At 42.5% G+C, this 22,983-nt stretch overlaps 1 protein-coding gene and 1 pseudogene across 4 annotated transcripts in view; one reads left to right on the forward strand and one right to left on the reverse strand.

Annotated features, from left to right (window-relative positions):
- Positions 1–22,983, forward strand: part of ALKBH3 (alkB homolog 3, alpha-ketoglutarate dependent dioxygenase) — a 41,826-nt gene that overhangs the window by 13,175 nt on the left and 5,668 nt on the right. For all 4 annotated transcript variants that reach the window (XR_012646011.1, XM_074997517.1, XM_074997518.1 and 1 more), the window contains 3 exons: positions 840–928; positions 4,906–5,115; positions 22,723–22,821. Coding sequence is in view for 3 of the 4 variants with exons in the window: in XM_074997517.1 (XP_074853618.1) it covers positions 840–928; positions 4,906–5,115; positions 22,723–22,821 (398 nt within the window). In the remaining variant the exon portion in view is untranslated. The remainder of the gene's footprint in view (positions 1–839; positions 929–4,905; positions 5,116–22,722; positions 22,822–22,983) is intronic.
- Positions 11,785–12,279, reverse strand: LOC142015445 (histone H2B 5-like; annotated as a pseudogene).

A 22,983-nucleotide genomic window follows, 5' to 3' on the forward strand; every position in this document is an offset into this window, starting at 1 on the left:
TGTTAGACTGCAGATCACAGCTTTAGACTGAGGCTCAGTTCTGTGTGCAGTACGCATGTGAAATGCATGCTATTCCAGTTGTGTTCGCCAGGAGGCAGCTGAGTTATTTCTTAGCAGCTGTTAAGTTTATAATGTTGTTTGACTAGTGTGGAACAGGCCTAGTCCTGCCAAGCATCCATTGGTCCTGAACAAACCTGTTCAAAACCCGTTCACATTTATTGAGGCATATTAAAGGGGATGCAGAATGGGAACAGTTACATATCAAACGTGAATTAGCCACTAAGCTAATTCTGCCACAAGTTGAAGGTGTTGAAAACCAATATCTGCCAAAATGTTCTAGTTCAGCCCAGCTGCACATAACTTACGTAATACCTCACTAGTACTCCATCTTCCTAGTGTTACATGCTTTTCAGCAGCCATTCCCTAAAACTGATGCTAATGCTTTGAGCAGCTTTGCGAGGTTTAAACTAGCAGGAAGCAAAGCAACTAAGAGCTACAGGTAAAGCTTCAAGTTTGCCTTACCATCACTAGCTTACCCCAGCGTGCCTGCCTGTTTTACCACAGAGGATGAGAAATTTCGTGTGAAGCATGTGTTCCACACAGAGACATAATCATAATTTCAGCCTTATTTCTGAATCTGCTTGTTTCATTGAGTGCCATTTAGACTCTTCATTAGGATTGAGCATTTTCAGGGGCCATCTTTTAATTTTGGGTGAGAAAGTTATTGCTTTTTGAAAGTGGCAATCAAGAAGCTTCTTGACAGGCTTGCGTTTTCACCTCTTCGCTTCCTTGCCAGTTGACGCCTGTTTTGTAAATTCTTCCTGTTGTTCTTTCTTTAGATCTATCTTACAAGGAGCCAAGACTTACTTCCTGGTATGGGGAACTTCCTTACACTTACTCCAGGTTAACGATGGAGCCAAATCCTAATGTATGTATTAATATATGTTGACTTTTTCTTTGTAGACTGCAATAATGATTTTTTTTAAAAGTCCAATAAACAGATGTTTCCACCATGATCTGACCTGATTCATGATCACCAAAGGAAGTGAATGGTATATGTGCTTGCTTTATGGCATTTCATGATACGTGGTCTTATTCAGACTTGAGCACTTTCAGGAAGAGCCTTTTCTTGGTTATCAGGGATTGGCAGTCAGCACTTCTGAGTACTGTTCAAAGTTCTGGTTTTGGTCACTGTTTGACATTGGACAAGTGTCTCAACTCTCTGTATGCCTCAGAGGTAATATAATGTTATTGATGATAATAGATAAATTCCCTTGAAGAAGCTTTAAAAGTAAAAACTTTTTTGCTTCTCATTTAGGCAGCACTTATGCATATTCTTGGGGTGGGGCGGGGGTGCGCGCACGCGGGCACAGAGAGAGAGAAATAAGATTAGTATACATGACCTGTTTAGCAAGATCAGACTGTACAATATAATTTCCCACACCATTTTGCTATTTCAGATGAGTCAGAAGCCTTGCTATGTGACTTGTTGACTTTTTGTTCATGCTCTGTCAACCTGTCGTCCATTTGGTTGCTGAACTCTGCTTTGTTTGGTTTTTCCATGGCGGTTGATATTCATGTTTTAAGCCATAAATTAAGAATAACTAGGGAGAACTAGGTTATGTGAGAGAGTCCTTTTGTTGAGTCTGCAATGTGTTCACTGTTGCCAAGGAAAGTTATATCTGAACAAAGCTGAATTTGAAGGAAATGGGATTTTGCACACAGTGGTTGAGTAAACAATTCTGGTAGTCATGGTAATGTTCTAGTAAAGGCTGTGTAACATAGGATATAAATTCAGGCAGCCAGTGGATTGAGATGACTTCAGTTACACAATGTTTTATATCAGAGGGGTAGCTGTGTTAGTCTGGATCTGTAACAGCCCTGCAGATTTCCAAGACCAGCATCTGATGAAGTGAGTCTGTGCTCATGAAAGCTCGTGCTCAAAACTTTTCTGTTAGTCTTTTCTGTTAGTGCCACAGGACCCTTCGTTGCTGTTACAATGTTTTATGTAATCACTTTTCTAGAAAGAGGTGGGAGGAGTCTGAATGGCTTTGGAGACTGGCAATTCAATATGGAACTGCTGACGTGCAGATCAGTGGTTCAGATCCAGCTCGGAACAGCTTAACAGTGAAAGCTGTTATCAGATGGTGTATGGATCTAGCCATCGGAAATAAGTTTGTGATTTCAGCCCAGTTCAGGGTGCACACATGGAGTTCACAACTGATATTCACTGGTCCCTATTTTGTCTTCCTCATCAGAGACCCAGGATTGAAATGGTCACATAGTCTACATATAAAGTTGAGAGTCTAGCTTAGCTTAGTTGTTGCTTCTTGTTAGAGATGAGGCAAGATGATGGGTTAGTATGAGGGAAGCTTATCTACTGCTGTCTGTGATGTATAAGCTCTACGGAAAGGTAAAGACCCTCAGTCTTCAAGGCTGTCAGTCTGACACTCTCTCCCTCTTTTGCTTTTCTGTCTCTTTCTGCATCTGGGGATTTCCCTGGTATGAAGGAATCCTCAAGTGGCATAAAGTCTGCCTAGTTCTGGCAATCCCTGGCACTGGCAGAACAATACCATTACTACCTGTGTATCTGAAAGCAGCCTCAGTGTCTGAGTAGAGGTTTAGTGTTTATAAGAGCATAGCTTAGCCATACCCAAGCATCAGGCTTTGAGTGTGGCAGATGTATCACCCCCACCCCCTATTTAAAGAAAAAAAGTGGAATTATAGGAACTGGAAGTCCTTTCAAGTTCAGTGAAGTGCTTATGATCATGTAAACATGGTATTAGAAAAATGATTCCTTGTAAACAGTGAAATACTTGGTAACCTGGTAACTTATCGTAAGAGGACTTGAATTACTGCTCATTTACAGTGAAGTTCTTATTGAATCCCACGTTCACAGCCTGTTAAGGTAGCTGTGCAGAGGAGAGGATCGTCAGAGTGGCAATCAAAGAAATCCGGTAATGATCAGGCACCATCTCGTGTCAGTTTATTTCTTATTCCTCACAATTTTTAATCCTGGAGATAGTGTTTTTTTCCCTTCAGGTGGCTCATTTGCTAAATGTCACGTTTCAATGCAATAATCTCCCTGAACTACAAGCTGTTTTCATACATAATTGTTCATATGACACCTAGGTGACTTAATTAGAACTAAGAGTGCTGTGATGAGGTTCCAATGCCATGGCCGGTAGGCAGACCCCTGGTGAAGATCAAAGGAGACGTCGTGGTGTTCTAATTGGAAAAGGAGACAAGTCCAATAAAACTCCTGAGTTCTAGTCTGTCCCCTGCCACTGACTCTCTGTGCAACCTTGAATAAATTCCATAGCCTCTGTTCCTCAGGTTGTCCACTTATATAATGAGAGCAACGATTCTGAAATTTGGGCTAGAAATGTAGTTACTGGCTGAAAGCACTTTGAGATCCTCAAATGAAAGTCATAATATAAATGTGTAAAAATCATTTTGAAGTATCTATGATGCATTGGAAGCAATTAAAGTAGAATCTATAATTCTGTAGACTAAGATATGGCCTGGGGGCCGGATCCGGCCCACCAAGCCTTTTTGTCTGGCCCATGGCAGCCCTGTGGTTGTGGAAAGGGGAGAGCTTCAGTGCTGCCCCTGCCCTCAGCAAAATTTCTCAGTCCCTATTGGTCATAAACCGGGTAATGATTGCTGAGAGATCTGGGGGGTAAAGGGCAGTGCAGCACAGATTTGCTGCAAATAGGAGCTGAGAGGTTTTGCTGGGGGTGGAGGTTGCACAGGGAGCCCTCACTGCCCCCCAGCATGGAGAACCACATGGAACAGACAGTGGGCTGGGAAGCCTGTCTGAGAGTGCTGCTGGCCAGGAGCTGCTAAGATAAAGCACCTCCTGGCCAGAACGTGCTTGTGGTACCACTGCCCAACTCTCTCCCAGACCCTGAAACCACTCCTACATCCCTCCCCCAGGCCAGGATCCTTTCCTGCACTCCAATACCTCACTCCATGTCACAACCCCCTCCTTTACCAAAACACTCTTTCGGACCCCACACCCTCTCCTGCACCCCGGCCCCGTACCCTGAGCTCCCTTCTGCACCTAACCTCCTCCATCCCAGATCCCACACCCCCTGCACAGAAAATATGGTGCTTCACCACTGACCAAAATCTTAGTGGTACCTCATCAGAAATTATTGCTCGCCCCTGCTATAGATGCTGGGCACAGAAATATATTAATAACATAATGGTTATAGTTAATGGAGATAGAGACACTTATTTCTTGATTGCTTTCTCGCATAAACTATTACAACATTAAAATCAAAACACAGAAAGTGAGTTAGACTCATTAAGCAGCATTAATAGAGCAGGAAACGGAGTCACAGAGTGGCAATGTTATGCCAGTACACGCTGTTAATTCCTGGTGAACAACTTCAGGCTGCATGGGCCATCGAGCTGCTGCTTCCCATAGCTGGGATATATGGCAGTTCTCTGTTCTTTTGCCATCATCTGTTATCAGACATAATGTTTATTCATGGGCCCCTTAAGTGTATTCCAACCCTCCTGGTTAACTGGGAGAATGGAACAGCCACATTGTTATGAGAGGCCAGAATGCTATGAAAGGCAGACTGGCAGACATGGCTTTGGGGATGAAATAGCAATGACTCGGTGCTAACATGACCACAGTGCAGAAGGGCTGCACTTCTGCTGCACTGGGAGCTTGTACTAGAAGTTCAGGGGGCGATTGGGGTCAGCTGAATTCATACTTATTATGCAAAAATATTGTGAGCCTTGTACCTCTTCCAATCGCAGTGATTTTTTGCCCTTGCTTCTCCTGTCTGATACCCTGAACCTTTTCCCCTTCTCTAATGTTACTTTCTGTAGTGTGTTACCCCATCTCCTACTGTTTTCCCTATGACCACTTTGCTCTGCTCATTGCAGTGGCATCCTCTGCTGACCATGCTGAAGGAGCACATCGAGAACGCCACTGGTCACACCTTCAACTCTCTGCTCTGCAATCTGTACCGAAATGAGAAGGACAGCGTTGACTGGCACAGTGATGATGAGCTGTCATTAGGAAGAAACCCTGTCATTGCCTCACTCAGCTTTGGTGCCACCCGAATCTTTGAGATGAGGAAGAAACCCCTACCTGTGAGTGTGTTTTGACTCTCGCTCATTCTTCTTTTCCCAGGTTTTGGGATCTAGATAGCAGTGTGAGGGTCCAAGCACTAGTAATACATTAGAAAGCAGGCAGTATCCTTTTGGGGACTCTTGCATTTCACAGTAATATAGCATGTCCCTGTCAAAATGACTCCAAAACACATCATAGGCTGGATACATAAATATAGGAGTCACTGTGCCTTTCTCTGAAATATAACTGCTTTTGAATTGGAATGCAACCTCCGTCTGACAATAGACAGGAAGATTTCACTGTAGTGCAATTAGATTTTGAGGATTCCTAGAGCCATGGTAAAGACTTTTCAAGTTAGCTAGAGCAGTGGTTCTCAACCTTTCCAGACTAGTGTACTCCTTTCAGGAATCTGATTTGTATATCCCAAGTTTCATTACTTCCTTGCATTTTTAAATCTGATTTTTGTATAGTGTACATTACTGCTGACATTGGTTACTTTCTCATTTTTATCATGTAATTATAAATAAATCAAATGGAATATAAACACACGTCAGTGGATAATATTTAGAGCAGTATAAACAAGTCATTGTATGAAATTTTTAGTTTGTAACTTTGCTAGTGTTTTTTAGGTAGGCTGCAATTAAACTAGGCAAATGTCTACAGAACTTGATGCACTCCTCTGGAAGACCTCTGTATATCCCCTGGGGGGTACACCCATGCTTGGTTGAGAAGCAGTGAGCTCAAGCAATGTCAGGAGTAGCCCCTTCAAGAAGTGGGCACACAAAATTAGAAGGGGGCTCTCAAAGGGTAAATACACGCTATCTTTTTTTGTCACCGGTTAAGTGATGCTTGACTATACGGTATGGGGGTAAAATGCAACTCCAGTGAAGAATCCAGTACATAGAAAGTCTCTTACCACTGGCCATTCCCTGTCTCTCGTGTATGAGTTACTAGTGAGAGGTAATGGTCTGGGTATAAACAGGGGGAGATAATTGTAATTTCTTTCTCTTTAAAGCCAAGCTGCTTGCCTCATCCTTCTCAAATTAAGCAGAGTCTAAGCCAGACCATTACTTGAATGAGTGCCTTTTGGACTCCCTCTGATTCTGCAGGAAATGGTATTGATGATTAAGTAGATAACACTCTCCTATCTGAGTCAACACTGACCCAGCCTATTGGAAATGCTGTGCTTTCAGAAGGGATGATTGTCTCATGAGTTGTAAAACTGAGGTCTTGGCCATTTGTGGTCATAAAAGATTCCATTGTAAAAGTAATGGGTCAGTCCAGTATCCTGTCCTGAGTGTGTTTTGACTTTGAGCATTTACATTCTACTTCTTATTCCTCCCTGCTTATCCTAAATTATTATGTACTATTACCAGTTCTTTTTTTCGAGAAAAAAACATGCTGGAACTTAAGTCTGATGGTCCTTATAGGGGTTGGAGAGTTCAGTTTTAATGCCTCAGTCCCCCGGCTGCTGCGGAACTAGCGGTGAAAAGTTTTCTGGTGTTCTAATGGGAAAAAAGGTTCCAGAACTCTGTTCTGATGTGTTCTACCAGGAAAAAAAAAGCACTGGGTATCACTATGTAATGTTAAATTACTTCTGCAGTTCAGTGGTGAGTGGAGTGGTTTTATATAGTTGGTGAATGCTTTGGGGTGAAAGGTGCTGTCTTCATTTAAAATGTTGCTGTTGTCTTTGAATAAATTGATACAGAAAGCAATGTAGAAAGATACCAAATTATCAGAAAAATCTCTTACAGAGGCTATTAAATGCTGCACTTTGCAACAAAATAACCCATGAAGACTACCAAACAGTCTAATTGACAACTAAATTCTGCTTGGGAGGAGTAAATTACATGAGTTGCGTATCATACTAATTTTCCCCACTTATCTTTTCCTCAGTTCAGTATTTCTCTGGCTCCAGAACAGGCAGGGTCACTCACCCCAGTGCACTACATCAGTAGCCATATTAGTGTATAAAATGTTCTGATGGCAGTCAGTGTCTTTTGGGAAGCTCTGGTTGGTGTCAGGCTTGAGTCCTAAATGCAGTGGTATTTCTTCTTGTTGGGGGGGGGGGGGGCGTGTCAAAGGTTAGTGAAGTTCACTGAAATTCAGTGTACACTGTGTAGTTTTTCCTTACATGTGCAAGAAGCAACCTAAATATGCGTAGTCTTTGGGCAAGCCATCTGTTCGTTCTCTGTTTCCCACTTCTGGAAATCGGCTCACTGGGGAGAGAAGGAGAATTCTGCCCCATCCATGCAACTTTTACTGCTTTCTTTTACTTGATAGGACAATTTCTTATACAATGCAATGTGGAGCAATCTGATTTCCTAATACATATATCTTTAGGGGCCCCTCCTTCCTTTCCTCAATGTCCCTAGCCCACAGTTCCTGTATCTTAGTTTATAAATGAAGGGTATTCTTTTCCTTTGAAAGTGTGTCATTCCTGGCGACATCAGTTGCTGGAAAAATACTGCAGCTGTTTACATCTTAGAAGTGGATAACAGTGCGTTTCTAACATTCTCTGCTTTTTCTGCTCCTTCTCAATATATCTGCTCAAGATCTGCTCTGGAGCCTTTCTGGCATGGCCGTGATCTATTGGGGCCAGGGATTTTGAGTGGTATAGAGTTTGTCTGCAGTGCTCAGAAAGGTTGGAGCCAAAACATAAATGTTGTAATAGATAAACATTCTTCTCTGTCACTCTGTTTTAGTATTTGCATCAGTGAATGCTAGAGTTAAGATTGCAAAGGAGTTCTGAGCAGTAATTCTTCCGTTTCATTTAGACATAGTGTTCCATACTCTCTCTCAGATTAAACATCAGTACTCATGGAAAATTTCAGAGAGAATCATTCAGTAGGCTTGTGTATGAAACAGACACGCTTTTCCAGCTGTAAAGAGAAGAGTTTGGGTTTCTTTAATTTGCATTCACATAACTGAAAAACAGCTTGAAGGTGTAAGAGTCAACCTCTGCTAGAGAAGTAAAATCAAGTCAAGTTGGGAAGAGGAAGATTTGAGAGGGATTAAATAAGAAAGGCAGTAGAAAAGCTTCCTTTCTGTTCACTTGGGTGAATACCATGCATGGCATAAAATGCTATAGAATAGCGGGCCTATTCGGCCTCAATAGTAGTTCGTGTCAGAATATGTTCTTCACGTGGAGAGGAGAATTTATTGTGGCAGGCTGCCAGGACTCCTCCTCACCCTGGTGGTAGTCTCTGAGTTGTGCACTTACAGGCAAATGCTTTTCAGAAAGCAATCGCTCCATTTCTTACCTATCCATTCTCATCCTCAAAGGAGTCACTGCAGAACACCTTCAGGAGACAAGTGTGAAAATTTTAATTCCCAACACCTAGGCATTTAAGGCTTTGTCCACACTACAGTTTTGTTGACTTGTTATGTTCACAACAATATGCAGCTTCAATTACGTTGATTGTGCTCATCCCCATAATGCTTGTTTTGTTGCAGAGTGTATCCACAGTCAGTAATCTTGCATAGAGAGAGTGTTGCATTGTGGGTAGCTATTCCACTGTACAACTTGCCATCTTTTGGTGCTGGGAGACCTGGGGATGCACTGGAGTGGTGCATCATGGTGGCATGTTCGCCATTCCGTGATGGGGTTTCTTTCTGTCCTATCGTTCCATGGGCTTCTGACTGTTTCATGTTTGAACAATCCCTGTAAACTGTGTGCCTACCCTCTGCTTGAAAGCATGGATCCTGAAATATTGACCAGTCAGGTGATGAGCATAATGAACACAACAGAGCTGGTCCTGCAGCATTTTATGAGCTGGGAAATGGAAAGTAAATCAGTGGTGCCTGATCTGATGTATGCAATGGAAAGAAACAATTCAAGATTGCTTCTGGCATTCGTTGAACACCTGCACGCAGTGGACCATGTGTACTGTGCTTGGGAAACAAGCACTGAATAATGGGATCCTATCATGACACAGGTTAAAGGATGATGAGCAGGAGTTGCAGAACTTTCAGGTGCCAAAGCCACCATCCTAAAATGTGTGCAGAGGTTGCCCCTGCCCTGTGGTGCAAGGACACCAATACGACAGCTACCCTCTCAGTGGAAAGCAAGTAGATATCACTATGTGGAAGCTTGCAAATCCAGACTGCTACTAGTCTGTCTCAAATCAATTTGGAGTTGGAAAGTCCACTGTGGGGGCTGCAGGGTTGCAAATATGCAGGGCTATTAATCTCTTCCTGCTATGAAGAACTGTGACTCTGGTGAAATGGTTTTGCAGAAATGGGATTCCCTGCCTGCAGCAGGGCAGTGTTCCACATTTGGTCCCAGACCATCTTGTGACAGAGTACATCAATCAAAAAGGATACTTCTCTGCAGTTTTGCAGGCTCTGGGGGCTCACTGGGGCCATTTCACTGACATCCAGTGTGGGTTGATTAGGGAAAGTTCATGATTCTCATGTCTGGAATTGATGGACGTGATAGAAAGTTGGGGACATCTTCCCAATTAGAATATTCCATTGGGGATGAGGAGGTAATCAATGAGGATCTTTGGAGAATCTGTCTACCACTTGTTTCTATGGCTTTTGTGGCTTATGAATCCTTACACCAGCAGCCTAGACAACAGTAAGGAGAGCTTCAACACAGGCCCAGCAGGTCCCAAATGACTGTTGAATGTAGCTGGTTTAAAGGTCAATAGTGCTGCCTTTTGGCGAGTTTAAACGTAAATAAAAAATATTCCAATGGACATAGCAGCTTGCTATATTCTGCATAATATTTGCAAAGTGAGGGGGAAAAGTTTCCCATGAAGAGAAGCTCTGAGATTGACAATTTGGCTACTGAGTTTGAACAGCTAGGTTCCAGACCAGTTAGAGGAGCTGGGGATGGGGTGGGGGAGTAGGAAGCTGACTTTTTGTCAGTACAACTGTAGGGTAGGTAAGGCCTAAAAAGATAGTCTCAAAAGGGCAACTGGCTTCATGATTCACAGTAATTGATACTCTTCATTTTAATTGGTTTCTTACAACCTGTGTTAATCTCTTATGCTTAACAGTCAGTACCATTCCACGTTTAGTGTGACACCTACTCTCTGGATCGTCCCCTTGTTGTGATGAATGGGATGGTGTGTTTTGATGAACCTGAGAGTGATGCTGTAGGGAGTCTTGTGCTCCCAGCAGAGTCACCCATGGCAGCAAGATCAAAGGGGAGGGTACAGACAAAGAACGATCTTAAAAGTCCTCAGTGGCAGAACTGGCTTCACAGCAAAAATGAGTGCCACAGTATTGAGCAACAGCTGATCCCAAAGCAACCCCTTTCAGGACAAATGGGAGTCAAGCAAGGTTGCATCATTGCCCCATCACTGTTTTGCATCTTCATTGCCATGACCCTTCACCTCATTGATGGCAAGCTTCCTGATGATATGAAGAATGTCCATGGAACAAACGGGAAGCTTTTCAATCTCAGGAGACTGAAGGCTAACAGAAAGACCTCCACAACATTGATCATGGAGCTCCAGTACATGGATGACAATATGGTGGTTGCTCTTTCTCCCACAGCCCTTCAGACCATCTTAAGTGCCTTTGAAGCATACAAGAATCTCAACCTCACATTGAACATCAAAAAGACCAAGGTGCTCCCCCAACCTTCACCCGTGGGACAATCCCATGCACCTACTATTGAAGTCAATGGAGAACTGTTGGAAAATGTGGAGCACTTCCCATAACTTGGAAGTCATCTTTCTGCTAAAGTCCAATGTTGACGTGGAAATCCAACAGCTCTATTTTTGCTCACCTGACAACAAAGGGTCTTTGAGAACTGGGACATCTATCCCAAGACGAAGCTCTTTGTATACCGTACAGTGGTTGTTCCAACTCTACTATGTGAATGTGAAAACTGGACAATGTATAAATGTCATTTGAAGGCACTTGAACAGTGTCATCAACGTTGCCTCGGGAGAATCCTAAATATTTCTTGGGAGGATAGGCATATGAACACTAGTGTCATGGAAGAGTCAGATATGACCAGCATTAAAGCAGTTATCACTCAGCAACAACTTCGTTGGACTGGTCACATGGTTCGGATGCCTGATCAGCACCTCCCAAAACTGATTCTGTTTTCCAAATTGGAGGAAGGACAGAGGAATGTTGGGCCAGCAGAAGTGATATAAGGACATGAAGGCACACATGAAAAAGTGTAACATTGGTGTTGACACCTGGGAGAACCTTGCCCATCACTGTCCCTAGTGAAGAACGGTAATTGTGAGGGAGTGGCACAATTTGAAAGGTCGTGCCCCAGTGCAGATGAGGAGAGGCAGAGAAGAAGAAAAGAGCATGAAAAACTGCTTTGCACCCCTCCAACAACTACCAACACCTGCCTCTTCTGTGATAAGATCTGCAGTCCCAGATTGGGCTGATTAGCCATCAATGGACTCTCAAATAGGAGGGTGACATGAAGACATCTTACTCATTATCAAGTGACTGCCAAGAAGTTGCAACATTTCCAAACCTGAAGAAGAGTGTTGTGAAGCATGAAAGTTTCTCTTGTGCCAATAAAAGAGAGTGCCTTATCAACCTTGGGTTTTTTTTCCCCCCATTTAAATGGTAGGCTCATCTGTTATAAGATGCACTAAAGGGGTGAAATGGACCTATTCAAAGACTTAGGGTTGTGGGATTTTTGTTTTGTTTGTTTTCTCACTAAAATTATTCATTATATAGTGATAGTTTTTAGAGGAAAAAAATTACTTGGAGCTGGTGTACTTGCTGACAGCCTTGGTGCACTCAGACATGGCGTGCTTAGCCAGCTCTGCAAGCAGCAGCAGGTACATCACAGTCTGGATATCCTAAGAGGGTGATGATGGTTGAGCACTTGTCGTAATGCACCAGGTGGGACACCTCCCAGTGATGCGCTCAAAGATGTTGACAAAAAAGTTCATGATGCCCATGGCCTTAGAAGAGATGCCAGTGTTGGGGTGAACTTGCTTCAGTACCTTGTAGACAGAGATGGAGTAACTCTCTTCTTCCTGGCCTTGTGGTGCTTTTTATCCAACTTCTGGGACTTGGTCTCTGGTCTCTTGGAGCCCTTCTTGGGCACGGGAGTTGACTTGGCTGGATCGGGCATCCTGACTCTGAAAGACACCTCGCACACAGACACCTAGTGTGACAGGGTCAGGCTAGTGGGCTAGCTTAGAAGGAGGGGAGAAGAAACACTAATTAGCAGAGGGACATTCCAGGACAGTAAGGAGCAGATGACCTGTGGAAGCATCCGAGAAAGGGCTGCTATAAATGTTAGGGCCAGCTGATCTGTTTTAAAAGCTTTCACTTAAAGCCTGCGGGGAGAAGGGAGGGCGAGCAGAAAAGGAAGTTGGAGAGAGGTGAGAAGAGAACAACTGACAAGGGGAGAGTGAGAGACAGTTAAAAGAGCTGAGGGAGAAGAACCCCAGCATTGCCAGAGACTGCAGTAGAGGTGAAGCGTTCCCACAGGAACTATCTGGGTTCTGCTGTCTCCAGGATACCGCAAGCTAGTCTGGGAAAGACTGCTTACTTAACCCAGGCACACCGGGGGCCCCTATCGTAGCCCCCTTCAGTCAAGGGACAGAAGTCCAAACCATGGCTAGAGCACATCAGCCCCGGGTCGTAGTACCCAGATTGCCTGTGAGACTCTCCTCCAGTCACTTGCAGCTGATGAGTCTTTAGCTTGTAGCAGAGATTATTTGGTCCTGTGTGCCTGTGAACTAAATGTCATCCAATTCTTTCCATATAATATTTCAACCCTCCTCTGTATTGATGATTCATCTCTATTTGGTAGTAGCAGCAAATTTAATTAGCTTACTCTTACTTTTTGTGCCAAGATCATTAATAAAGATATAGAATAAGATTAGTCCCAAGATTGATCCTTGAGGATCTCCACAAGTAACCCTCCTTGCAGTCCAGTAGTTCACCTTTCAGCACAGATCATTGCTTTTTGTCTTCAGCCCGGTCCTTATTCACCTTACTTTTCTTATACTAAGCAAGATCTTCTCAAATTAAATAATTTCTCATGTGGTATGTCAAATACTCTTACTAAAATTGAGATATAGTAGATCTTTCCTTATCTTAAAAAAACCCTTTTTTTCCTCAAAGAAGGAAATTAGGTTAGTCTTTGGGTTACTCTAGCATGATACACCTTTGATAAAGGCGTGTTGCTTTACATGCACTTTACCACTTACTGCAATGAATTTTTCTTGTTTCGCAATTTGTTTTTCTTTCTGACAAGAATTTAAAAGTAGAGTAGCTGCAAGTAGCATTGTTTGTTTCTCTCACTTGCTGAAGGGCCAACAAGATTGCCTGTTTCTGGCTGTCCCTCTGGTGAAAGCCGTACTGTGAGAGTCTTGTTGGTTATGTAATAGACAGAAAAGGCATTAGAGAGACATGGTTAGTGTTTATCTTTTGGCTATTATAACAGGGCAGTGCATCCTGAGGGGACAGAAGAATATCTTATTCAGAGTTTGACCAGTGCTTATAAACAACTACCACCTCCACCCCTCACACAAAAATCACTCTGTGCATTTCAGGAGCAAATTTCCGATCTGGACTGTTCTAGGGGTTGCACAAGGTAATTAGTACCATGTCAGAAACAGTTTTGTTTTGGCCCTGACTTTTCAGGATCTTGTAAGATTCTCTCTTTGCAGTGTTGCCTTTTCCATTGGTATAGAATTGGAATGGTTTTGTGGCTTTGTGTGTGATGCTTTCTCCGCTGCCTTGAAGTGTCTGTTTTCTTGCTTGGTAATACGAAGACCATTTCTGAGGTGAATTAGTGACTTTTGTCTTTTAGCTGTAGATCCAGTAACTTGAGGAACCCCTGGCATTGCCCTTTTTCTTCTGTTGCAGTTCCTCCTTGCACAGAGACAGCAACTGAATACTTTGTTTTGGAATCTGTGCTCACCCTATGATTTGAGCCAGCACAACCTTCTATGTGAACTGATGTGCTCAACTCACTCCTCATACCAGACTCATCACCTCTTCAGTCACTGCTTTTGTATTGCTTGATTGTATGTCTCTGGGATGAATAATTCCTGAGTGTAACGTTTGGATAGGTCTTTTTGACACATGCTTATTACTGTTATCACTATAACTTGTTGACTGGGGATTGAGTCCAAACTCATCCAGTCAAGCTCTCTCTGTCATAGATACTTAGAAAAGAGTTGAAGGATTTCCTTAAGGGTGTTTTACTGAAGCCATACCAGGCTCCCGTACTCCCTCTGAGACATCTTACTGCATAGCCTTCAGTGTTCTGTAAGAGTTATTCTGGTGCTACCCTGCTAACAGCAGCATGAGCTGTAAAGGGAACTACTAAAGCCAGTTGGCAGACTATTTCTCTGTCTGTAACCAAGGAAACAGATGGCTAGGGTATGCGTGGTGTGTGCGTAAGTTAGATAATTGCAGAATGTTCGTGATGTTCTGAAAGCGTTGATACAAAAACCTTGTTTTTATAACAAATGACCTTCGAGTGAGATATTAAAGCAAGATCTTTCCCGTATGTCTGTGCATGGTGCCCTGGCTGAAATTAAAGATCTCATGGTTCTCTTAGGAAAGAGCAGAGGAATTAACCCCAACAACCACAGAGTGGTGTAATAAAAGAAGGAGCCTGGAATTGCTAGAGTAAAAAAGAACATGTCACTAGCAGTGGGAAATTGATTTTTCAGATGGGATTTGAAAGGGGATAGTAAATATGGAGGAGAGATGCAGGAAATGATGTTACTATATGCCAAGAGTTGCAGAGGAGAAGGCTTCTTGCACCAATGTTGCCTCAATGTTGGCAAGACTAAGTTGCAACAGCAGTGAAAGGAGAGAGGAAGAGAAAAGGCTCCTCAAGGTGTGATACTTAAGTCATGGGCATACTAGGTGCAACTCCATAGGAAGTCTGAGAGGTCAGCAGGAGGAGGATTGTGAGGAGAGGGGACAAGGCAGTTTTATGAGGTGGTGAGAACTTAGCATTTGCATGGGTCACTCAGCGCAAATATCTGGAATGCAGATTTCAGACAGTTGATGCAATTTTCTAGACCTTTCTGGATATTTTTTCCCTCAATAAGCAGCTCAGTTTTATTATTGTAAAACCCTTCTTTGCTCGCTGAGTGCAGTCAAGAAGGGAGTGAAGGTTTGGTTGTTTGCTTTGGCTGCATTCTCACTTTGGGATTTTGAATCCTGTCTCTGTTGCTTGAAGATGCAGTATCTGTTTTTTCACGGAGCTGAAGGCATTTGGAATGGTCCCCCATAAAGGGAATTTGGCAAATATGTCACTGTGTCAGAGCCAACCTTTATTTTCCAAACCCAAATGTTGCTTCTGTCCTTGCCCAGCCCCAGAACATGTAGAGAGCCCACTTACCTGCCCTATGCATCTAATTCTCCATGCCAAAGCCTGTTTCTCCCATCCTTTCCTGTTAACCACTTGTCTTCTGCCAAATCTTCTGGGCATGTCCTAGCTGCCCACTGGTTTTGGTCATTAACACAGCTAAGCTGGTGACATGAAGGCCAGCAGCATATGGAACACTGAGCAAGCTCAGTATCCTGACGTGATTTGATGGAATGTATTTGGGCATATTGACTACATGGCTGTGGCAGATTGGCATTCTGGGCTGCCCTATTGCCATCATGCTGCCTACTTTTGGCTCAGAAATCTACAATGTAATGTGGCAAGAGGATAGTGTTTTTATGTAGTTTTTACTTTTGTTACAACACTTTAACAGATAGGATATCTTATCAGGTCAAATCTTCCAGTCCATTTTAACCAAGAAGAGCAGGAGCCCAAAGTAAAGAATTAATTCCGTCCAAACATAAAATAACATGAGATAATCCTGTGAAATGAAACGGAGCTTTCACGATGGTGTTTAGCTGCTGTTAGTCAGCAGCCATGGACTTGTATAGTTTGTGTTTTAAAAACAGAATAACCTCCCTGCATCTTTTTGAAGTAAAAAAAAAACCTCAAACATGTCTCTCTGCTGCTGGCCCTGCACTGTCCCCCTCCCCATCCAAAACAAAAACACTTTATCCGTGACTTATTAAGGATGCTTCTAACAGGGCAAGATATTTGTTCAGAAATTCTTGGGTGCTCCATTATAACTTCTGTTCTCACAGAGAGTATTCTAGGCTCGATTCTGAGTAGCGCTGAACATCTTCAGCACTATTAATAAGAGCCACGTGTTCTCAGAACCTTAGAGAACTGGGCCCGTAGCGGCTGCAAAGAAAATCACTTATGTTCCATTATTCCTCACACAACCACTGGCAGTATGAATGGCCTCATTGCATCACCCTGTGACGTCCTGGGCATGAGAAAACATGGCTTTTGTTCAGTCAGTTATCAGGTCATGTTTGTTGTCGTTTGGGAACTGATCCAAACTTTTTTCACTTAAATCTCACATTGGATTTAATACTAATTTTAGAGGTGAAGACTTTTATCTACTATGTTTTTCATCCCCCACGCCACCCCTTTTGTCCTTGTTGGTTTTGCATTAGGAAATGTTTGTAGCTGGATCTGCACACTCATTTAAAATCTAAGGGTTAAATTTTCAGGTAATACTGACTGATGTGATTGATATTCTGATTTTCAAAAAACACTGGACCCGTGTTCTTGTAATGCTAAATTGGGCCCACTACAATGAAGCACCTGAACTTAACTGTCACAGAGTGGTAGCCGTGTTAGTCTGTATCTTCACAAAACAAAAAAGTAGTCCTGTAGCTGTTTGAACACTAACAAAAAAAATTATTAGAGGATGAGCTTTTGTGGGACAGATCCACTTCTTCAGATCTGGAAATTCTGAGGAATTAAGGAAATTTCCAGATGTGTCCCACAAAACCTCATCACCTAATAAATTATTTTCCAAAATCATCGTCATTTTTGAAAATTCAGACTTTGTTTTTACCATGGAAAATAGTTTTGGATTGTAGTTATTTTTAAAATAATACTTCAGATATTGGGGTCTTCAAGTAGTAGTAACATGGTTGTGTAGTAGTAACATGGTTGTTGTCTTGTCCATGTGGGTGCTCCACATCAAAGGTGTGGGTGCTGATGGGCCTTTATCCATGGGTTTGTCCCTGTGCCACACAGATCTTTGGGCTCTGGTCAAGGGTGTAGGGAAGGTCAGATCTCTCCCAGCTGTTGCAATTCCTTCTCAACCATATTAAGCCAGAGGCTGAGCCTTGCTGCATCCTTATTTAGCTTGTGGACTTTGCCTTCTTGCTGGATTTATGTTTGTTTGACTTATTTTTAATTTAATTGATACTTTTTAACTTTATAGATTCCTCCTTCTTTGGCAGCTGTGGCTTACTGCCACCTCAATTTCCCCCTCTCCTGGGGGCCTTCGTTTTGTCCGAAGTGTTGTGGAAACCCCATGGTTTAAACTTTGCATGCTCTCCTCTGTCCTGCAGGGCAGACTGAGGAGGCCGTTGGAGGACAGGCTCAATCTGTTCCTTATGGAGCATGCCTGAAGTCAGTGAGGGGCAACCTAGGCTAGTAAATGGGCTGCATGAGCAGTCCTCCTACACCTCAGTGAGCTGCAAGATTGTTGTAATCAAGATGGTCTCCCAGAACATAGTTAGTTTTACTAACTAAGTTTGTATATCTAGAATTGCGTAACTATGAGCTGCATAGCTATGCAGATGAAAATCAGCAGAATCTGGCAACCCTGTGCACGGTCAATGGTAAACAAAATGTCTCACAGGCCATGCATAGAACCTCAGTGGGTCGCAGGTTGCCCGCCACTGGAACAGGGCATCTCAGCGTGAGAAGACCAAGAAGGTGAGAGAGACTGTATCAGGAGGAAGAGGTGTGTCCACTGTACCCACAGTGAGATATGAGGTCTTGTTAACAATTGACCTTTGGGGAGATTTCCCCTTTCTCCCTGTCAGTGGACTTGGACCTCTTCTTCTTAGCATGCTTTGAGGGTTCTGACTGCTTGCCAGGACTTAAATGCTGGAGGTTGAGAGGGCCTTTGGGTCTCTTGAAACCAATGTATAAGGAGGGAGTCAAGCCCTGACATGCTGGCAGTGGTGGGCATCCTGTGGCCAGCAGGCTGTCCTGTGGGGTGCTACATATGGCCTATGAGACATTGTGTTTATCGTTGCCCATGCACAGGGTTGCCAGATTCTGCTGGCTTTCTTCCATGTTTTTTTTTTCCAACCAGTATTCCAAAAATGACACATTTAAAGCAAGGGCATGTGAAGTAAGGTGTATACTGGTTGCGCACAACGTTAACTGTGAAAGCCGTGCACTCCCTCTACGTCAAAAGCACTGCTATAGTTCAACTGGCATATACCTCAAATTCTACCTATGGAAGTGCAGTTAGCAAAACCGCACTATCCTGGGAGACTGTCTCGGTTACAACAATCATGCAGCCCATGGGGATGGAGGGCCACTCATGCAGCCTGCTCATTGGTCTATGTTGCCCTTCACTGCCTTGCTCAGTGCCAGCTTTGAAACGTAGTGCAGAGCCTTCTTGATATAAGGACTCTGCAAAGAGATCAACATCAACACCAATCCCCTGGATATTCTCTTTTCAGGTACGCATACTCTTAACAGACCATGAGCTTAGATAACATATTGAATGCTTGCTCATGCCACTTCTGGTACTGGCAGCTATCACAGCAGGCAGTACAACAACTGGCCTCACCAGTACTGAGCTCATTCCTGCTCCCACAGGCCTTCTTCATCCTTCAAGAACTTAATTTTCCTTCAGGCCAGTACCAAAAAAAGGATCGCCTAATGATACCGTTAGCCCAACTCTCTGTTTGGCACTGACCCAATCACCTGAGTTGGCACCATCTCCAGAATAGATTCCATCACCAGTCCCCAACTGAAAGGGAGGATGAAGACCAATGTAGACATCAGAACATTAAATCTGCAAAAATGGAAGTTCTTTCACTTCTCGTGCACCCACAGAGATCTGTCCTCAGCAGAGTCCCACTTCACATGCATTCACAACTACTATCTGAGCTTAAGGACAGCAGGCCTGTTTCTTAGCTTCAATGAGGGCCACCTTTTGGCTATTAAGGCTTTTCACTGTCTTGTCAGAGTCACACACCCCACAACATGCATATTCCTTAAGACTCCAAGGATACATACAGTGCAGGTGGAGACCTGCTGACACTGTTACCATTAATCTCTGTTAAAAGCACATACGTATCTGGGAGTAGAGTATCTACAGGGACAACAAGTTTTGAAGAACATCAGGTACTGTACAGCTCTGTAGCTTCTCTTGGGTATTATCACACCATTCATTGTCCTCCGTGACTTGTCTGCAGTGTAGAGTTTTAAGATAGCCGTTTCAGAATAATTCCATCTGTGAATGTTGTAATGCTGCATAAGTGTCATTCAAAGACATCTATTCCAGAATAACTCCATGTGTGCATGCTCTTATTTGGGAGTAGTTAGTCCCTCCATATGCAGGTACCTGAAAACTGAGGCTTTGGTGACATTTGCTGTTTCTCAAAGATAGTGGTATACCAGGGTGAGGCAACTATTCGCTTGCTTCAGGCTGGAGAGAATCTTATTCTAATAACCTTTTTCTAGACTGAATTGTGCTACAATGTTTCCAAAGGATATGGGCTCTCCTTGCCTTGCAGATGACAGTCCTCTTTCAGATGATACAGTAAGTTGAGCCGTGTCTTATCTTTTCCCCCGAAGCACAGCTCCCTTTCATCTGACATATTCCATTTGACTACTGACAAGCTTTGTTTAATTCACTTGGGCATAATTGCCATCTTGAGCAAGGGCTGGAACATTTTAGCAGTACTTTCCTTAATCTCCTCCAGGTCAACTGCAGTGAGTGATTTTTTTTTTAAATTTTTTAAGAAATTATACAAAACAGGAGAGAGACTTCCTGTAATTTATAAGTGAAATCGGGGGGAGGGGACCAACTTTAGCATCTGCTCTGTCTCTCTGTTTCAAGGGTTTAAGATTGTGCTCTACAGGGACACTGTCAAGGTTTAGAAGCTTAAAACTTGACCTACATTTTTTCCTTATCTGTTTAGTGTGTGTGTGTGTGTGTGTGTGTGTGTGTGTGTTTTCATGTAATTGAATCTCTGTTTTTCCCCCTTGCTGTCTTCTCCTACACCCATTTCCTATAAGGGAAAAAAGTCTGTATTTCAGTCCTTAGACGTTACAAGCCAATTGTTGGAAGGACCCTAAAGGTAGCAATTCGTTATGGTCACAGTGTGGATATGTTACAATGACAAAATTATGTTTGTGCAACCTCATCCTTGGGACTGAATCTGCAATGACAAACTAGCAAGTGTCTTTGCATTGCGGCACTTTTTTAAATTATGAAGACAGATAATTTCATTTTTTGTAAGGCTTGTTATAAACAAAAACTAAAAACATCTTGAGTCTGTCCTTTTAATAGTAATTTTTCAGTTTAAAGCAAACATTCTGTGCTTGAATTTCTACTTTAAACCTCCTTGAACATCTCATTTTGGAAAATCTTCATATCTTTTTTAGACGAGGATGGTAAAGTGGCCAGTGGTGCAGAGAAGGCAAAAGAGTTAAATAAGTAATTTTAGTTCTGTATTTGGGAAGAAGCTGGAGGGTCTCACAGCTTGAAAAGGTAATTAAGCAATTTTCATTGTAGTACTACAAGGGCCAACAGAATTGCCAGCCCATTGGGTAATATGGGCAGGAGCTGTCTGCATGCTCCTGGAAGGGACAAAGGGGAGGGGCAGTGCAGGAGGCTGGCCTCACCACCACCAGCCCTTCAGCATCACTTGTCATAGCCTAGTAATTGATCTGACTGGTGCCACCAGGGTCTGCTTTCCAGTTAAGATTGCCAGGTGTTCCAGTTGATAAAAGGACACCAGGCAATCTTAACTGAAGCTCTGAACAATGACCTATCTTATCTGTGCATTTGGAAGGACCTTGAAGAGCAAACTAACCAATGCTGTTAAGAACATGGACTTGGAGTCTTTGTTTTTATGTGACTGCTTTACCATTTAATGGCTCTCTTCTTAGTCTTTTTTTTTTTTTTTCCTCTCAATAAACCTTTAGTTTCTGCTAGCCATTCCTTTAGTGTCTGTGTGGTATTTGGGTTAAGATCCAAACTAATACTGACCTGGCAACGTAAGCACTCTTGGATCAGAAGAACATTTTGTACAATGAGCAGAGTTTTAAAATAACTCCTCAATGTACTGGACCTAGGTGATGATGGGGAGCCAGAAAACTGGAATGCAGTAAGGCAGTGTTTCCCAAAGTGTAGTCCACAGCCCAGTACTGTTTTTTTGGGGAAAAAAGAATACTGGAATAAATATACAAATTATTGTGCACAATCCTATTAATTTGGTACATTTCATATTTGTCTATGTAATTAACATAATAACAATAAGTTAGGCACGTAAGTATTTTATATCAAGATTTATATTATTATGTACAATTGTGAATAAATAAACTGAAAATGTATTCATTTTTCATTGTTTTTTTATGTGCATTTATATTTTTGGGTTGCACAAAAGGTACTGGGGAAAAAAAACTGAAAAGGTTTGGGAAACCCTGCAGTAAGGGAACAGCGTGGTTCCTTTTTCTCTTCTTTCTTGATATGCAGGGGGCTCAGAAGCAGAGTTTTGACTGGCTGGGGAGTTTAACGTCAGTATTACCCACCACTCGTGGAAGTATCTGCTTTACCCTTTGCAGCCTTCTCTGACCTTGGCATTTCCACCAAGGACTAGCCCAGGCACACCAGGTCTCACATATGTCTTAATAAAAATAAACACAAGGTCCTGCACTGAGGAATCAAGAATGTGGGTCGCTTAGAAGATGTGAGACTGTACTTTGGGAAGAAACAACTCAGACAGTACTTAATTGTAATGGATAATCAGATGAATATGTGTTAGCACTACAATGTGGAAGCAAAGAAAACAAATGCAATCTTTAGGTATCTAGGAGGGTGCAACTGAGTAGGATTAGAAAGGTGTTACTACCTTTCTCTATGGCATTTGTGGCACCAATAGTGCAAAAGTATGTCCAATTTTGAATGTTGATAAATTGAAAAGGAAAAGAGTTGCAAGCATTATGTGAGATCTGGAAAACCTGCCTTACAAAAAGAATAAAGAAGCTTAATCTATTTACCTTAATAAAATGAAATTTAAGAAGCAACCTGATAGTGTTCTACAAATACCTACATGGGGAGAGTTTGCATAGTAGAGGGCTCTTTAATCTGACAGACGAAAGCAGAATAAAATACATGATGGCTGGAAGCTGAAGCTAGACAAATTCAGATTAGAAATAAGTCACAATTTTTGAGAGGTTAATTAACCATTGGAACAACTTAACGTAGGGATGTGGTAGACTCACCTTACTTGAAGTCATTAAGTAAGGCCAAATGGCTATCTAAACAATGTGCTGTTGTCTAACTCACATGGAAGTCATGGGCTTGATACAGGAGCCATGGGAAGAAATTCTAGATGTTATACATGAGGTCAGACCAGTAATAATAGTTTCTTCTGACATTAAAAACTACAAACCATGGTTATACAAAAATCTGTGTTGCTGCCAAGCACTAGTTTTGTTTAACAGTGTGTTTGTCATGATACATGAAACCCCCAGCAAACCGAAGTCTTAACTGGTAGTTTGTTGAGGACTCCCTTTAGTGTTTTAAGCTGCAGAGTGGACTTCCCTACAGCAGGGTTTCCTTCTTCTGCATTTTTTTTTTTGTTTCTAGGAAGAGAATGGGGACTATACTTATGTGGAAAGAGTCCGGATTCCATTGCCTCATGGAACTTTACTAATAATGGAGGGAGCTACCCAGGAGGACTGGCAGGTGAGAATACCTGGGCAACATGAACATGCTTTTTCTCATTATGATATAGTTTTCTGGGTTTCTACAAACTACACCAGAGAAGACATGAGTTACAGGAAGAGCTATCAGGAAGCATGCACTGTGCAATAATGTGACACTTCAGTACATATTAATAGTACTTTT

The sequence above is a fragment of the Carettochelys insculpta genome, chromosome 6, assembly GCF_033958435.1.
Source record: "Carettochelys insculpta isolate YL-2023 chromosome 6, ASM3395843v1, whole genome shotgun sequence".
Lineage (NCBI taxonomy): Eukaryota > Metazoa > Chordata > Testudines > Carettochelyidae > Carettochelys > Carettochelys insculpta.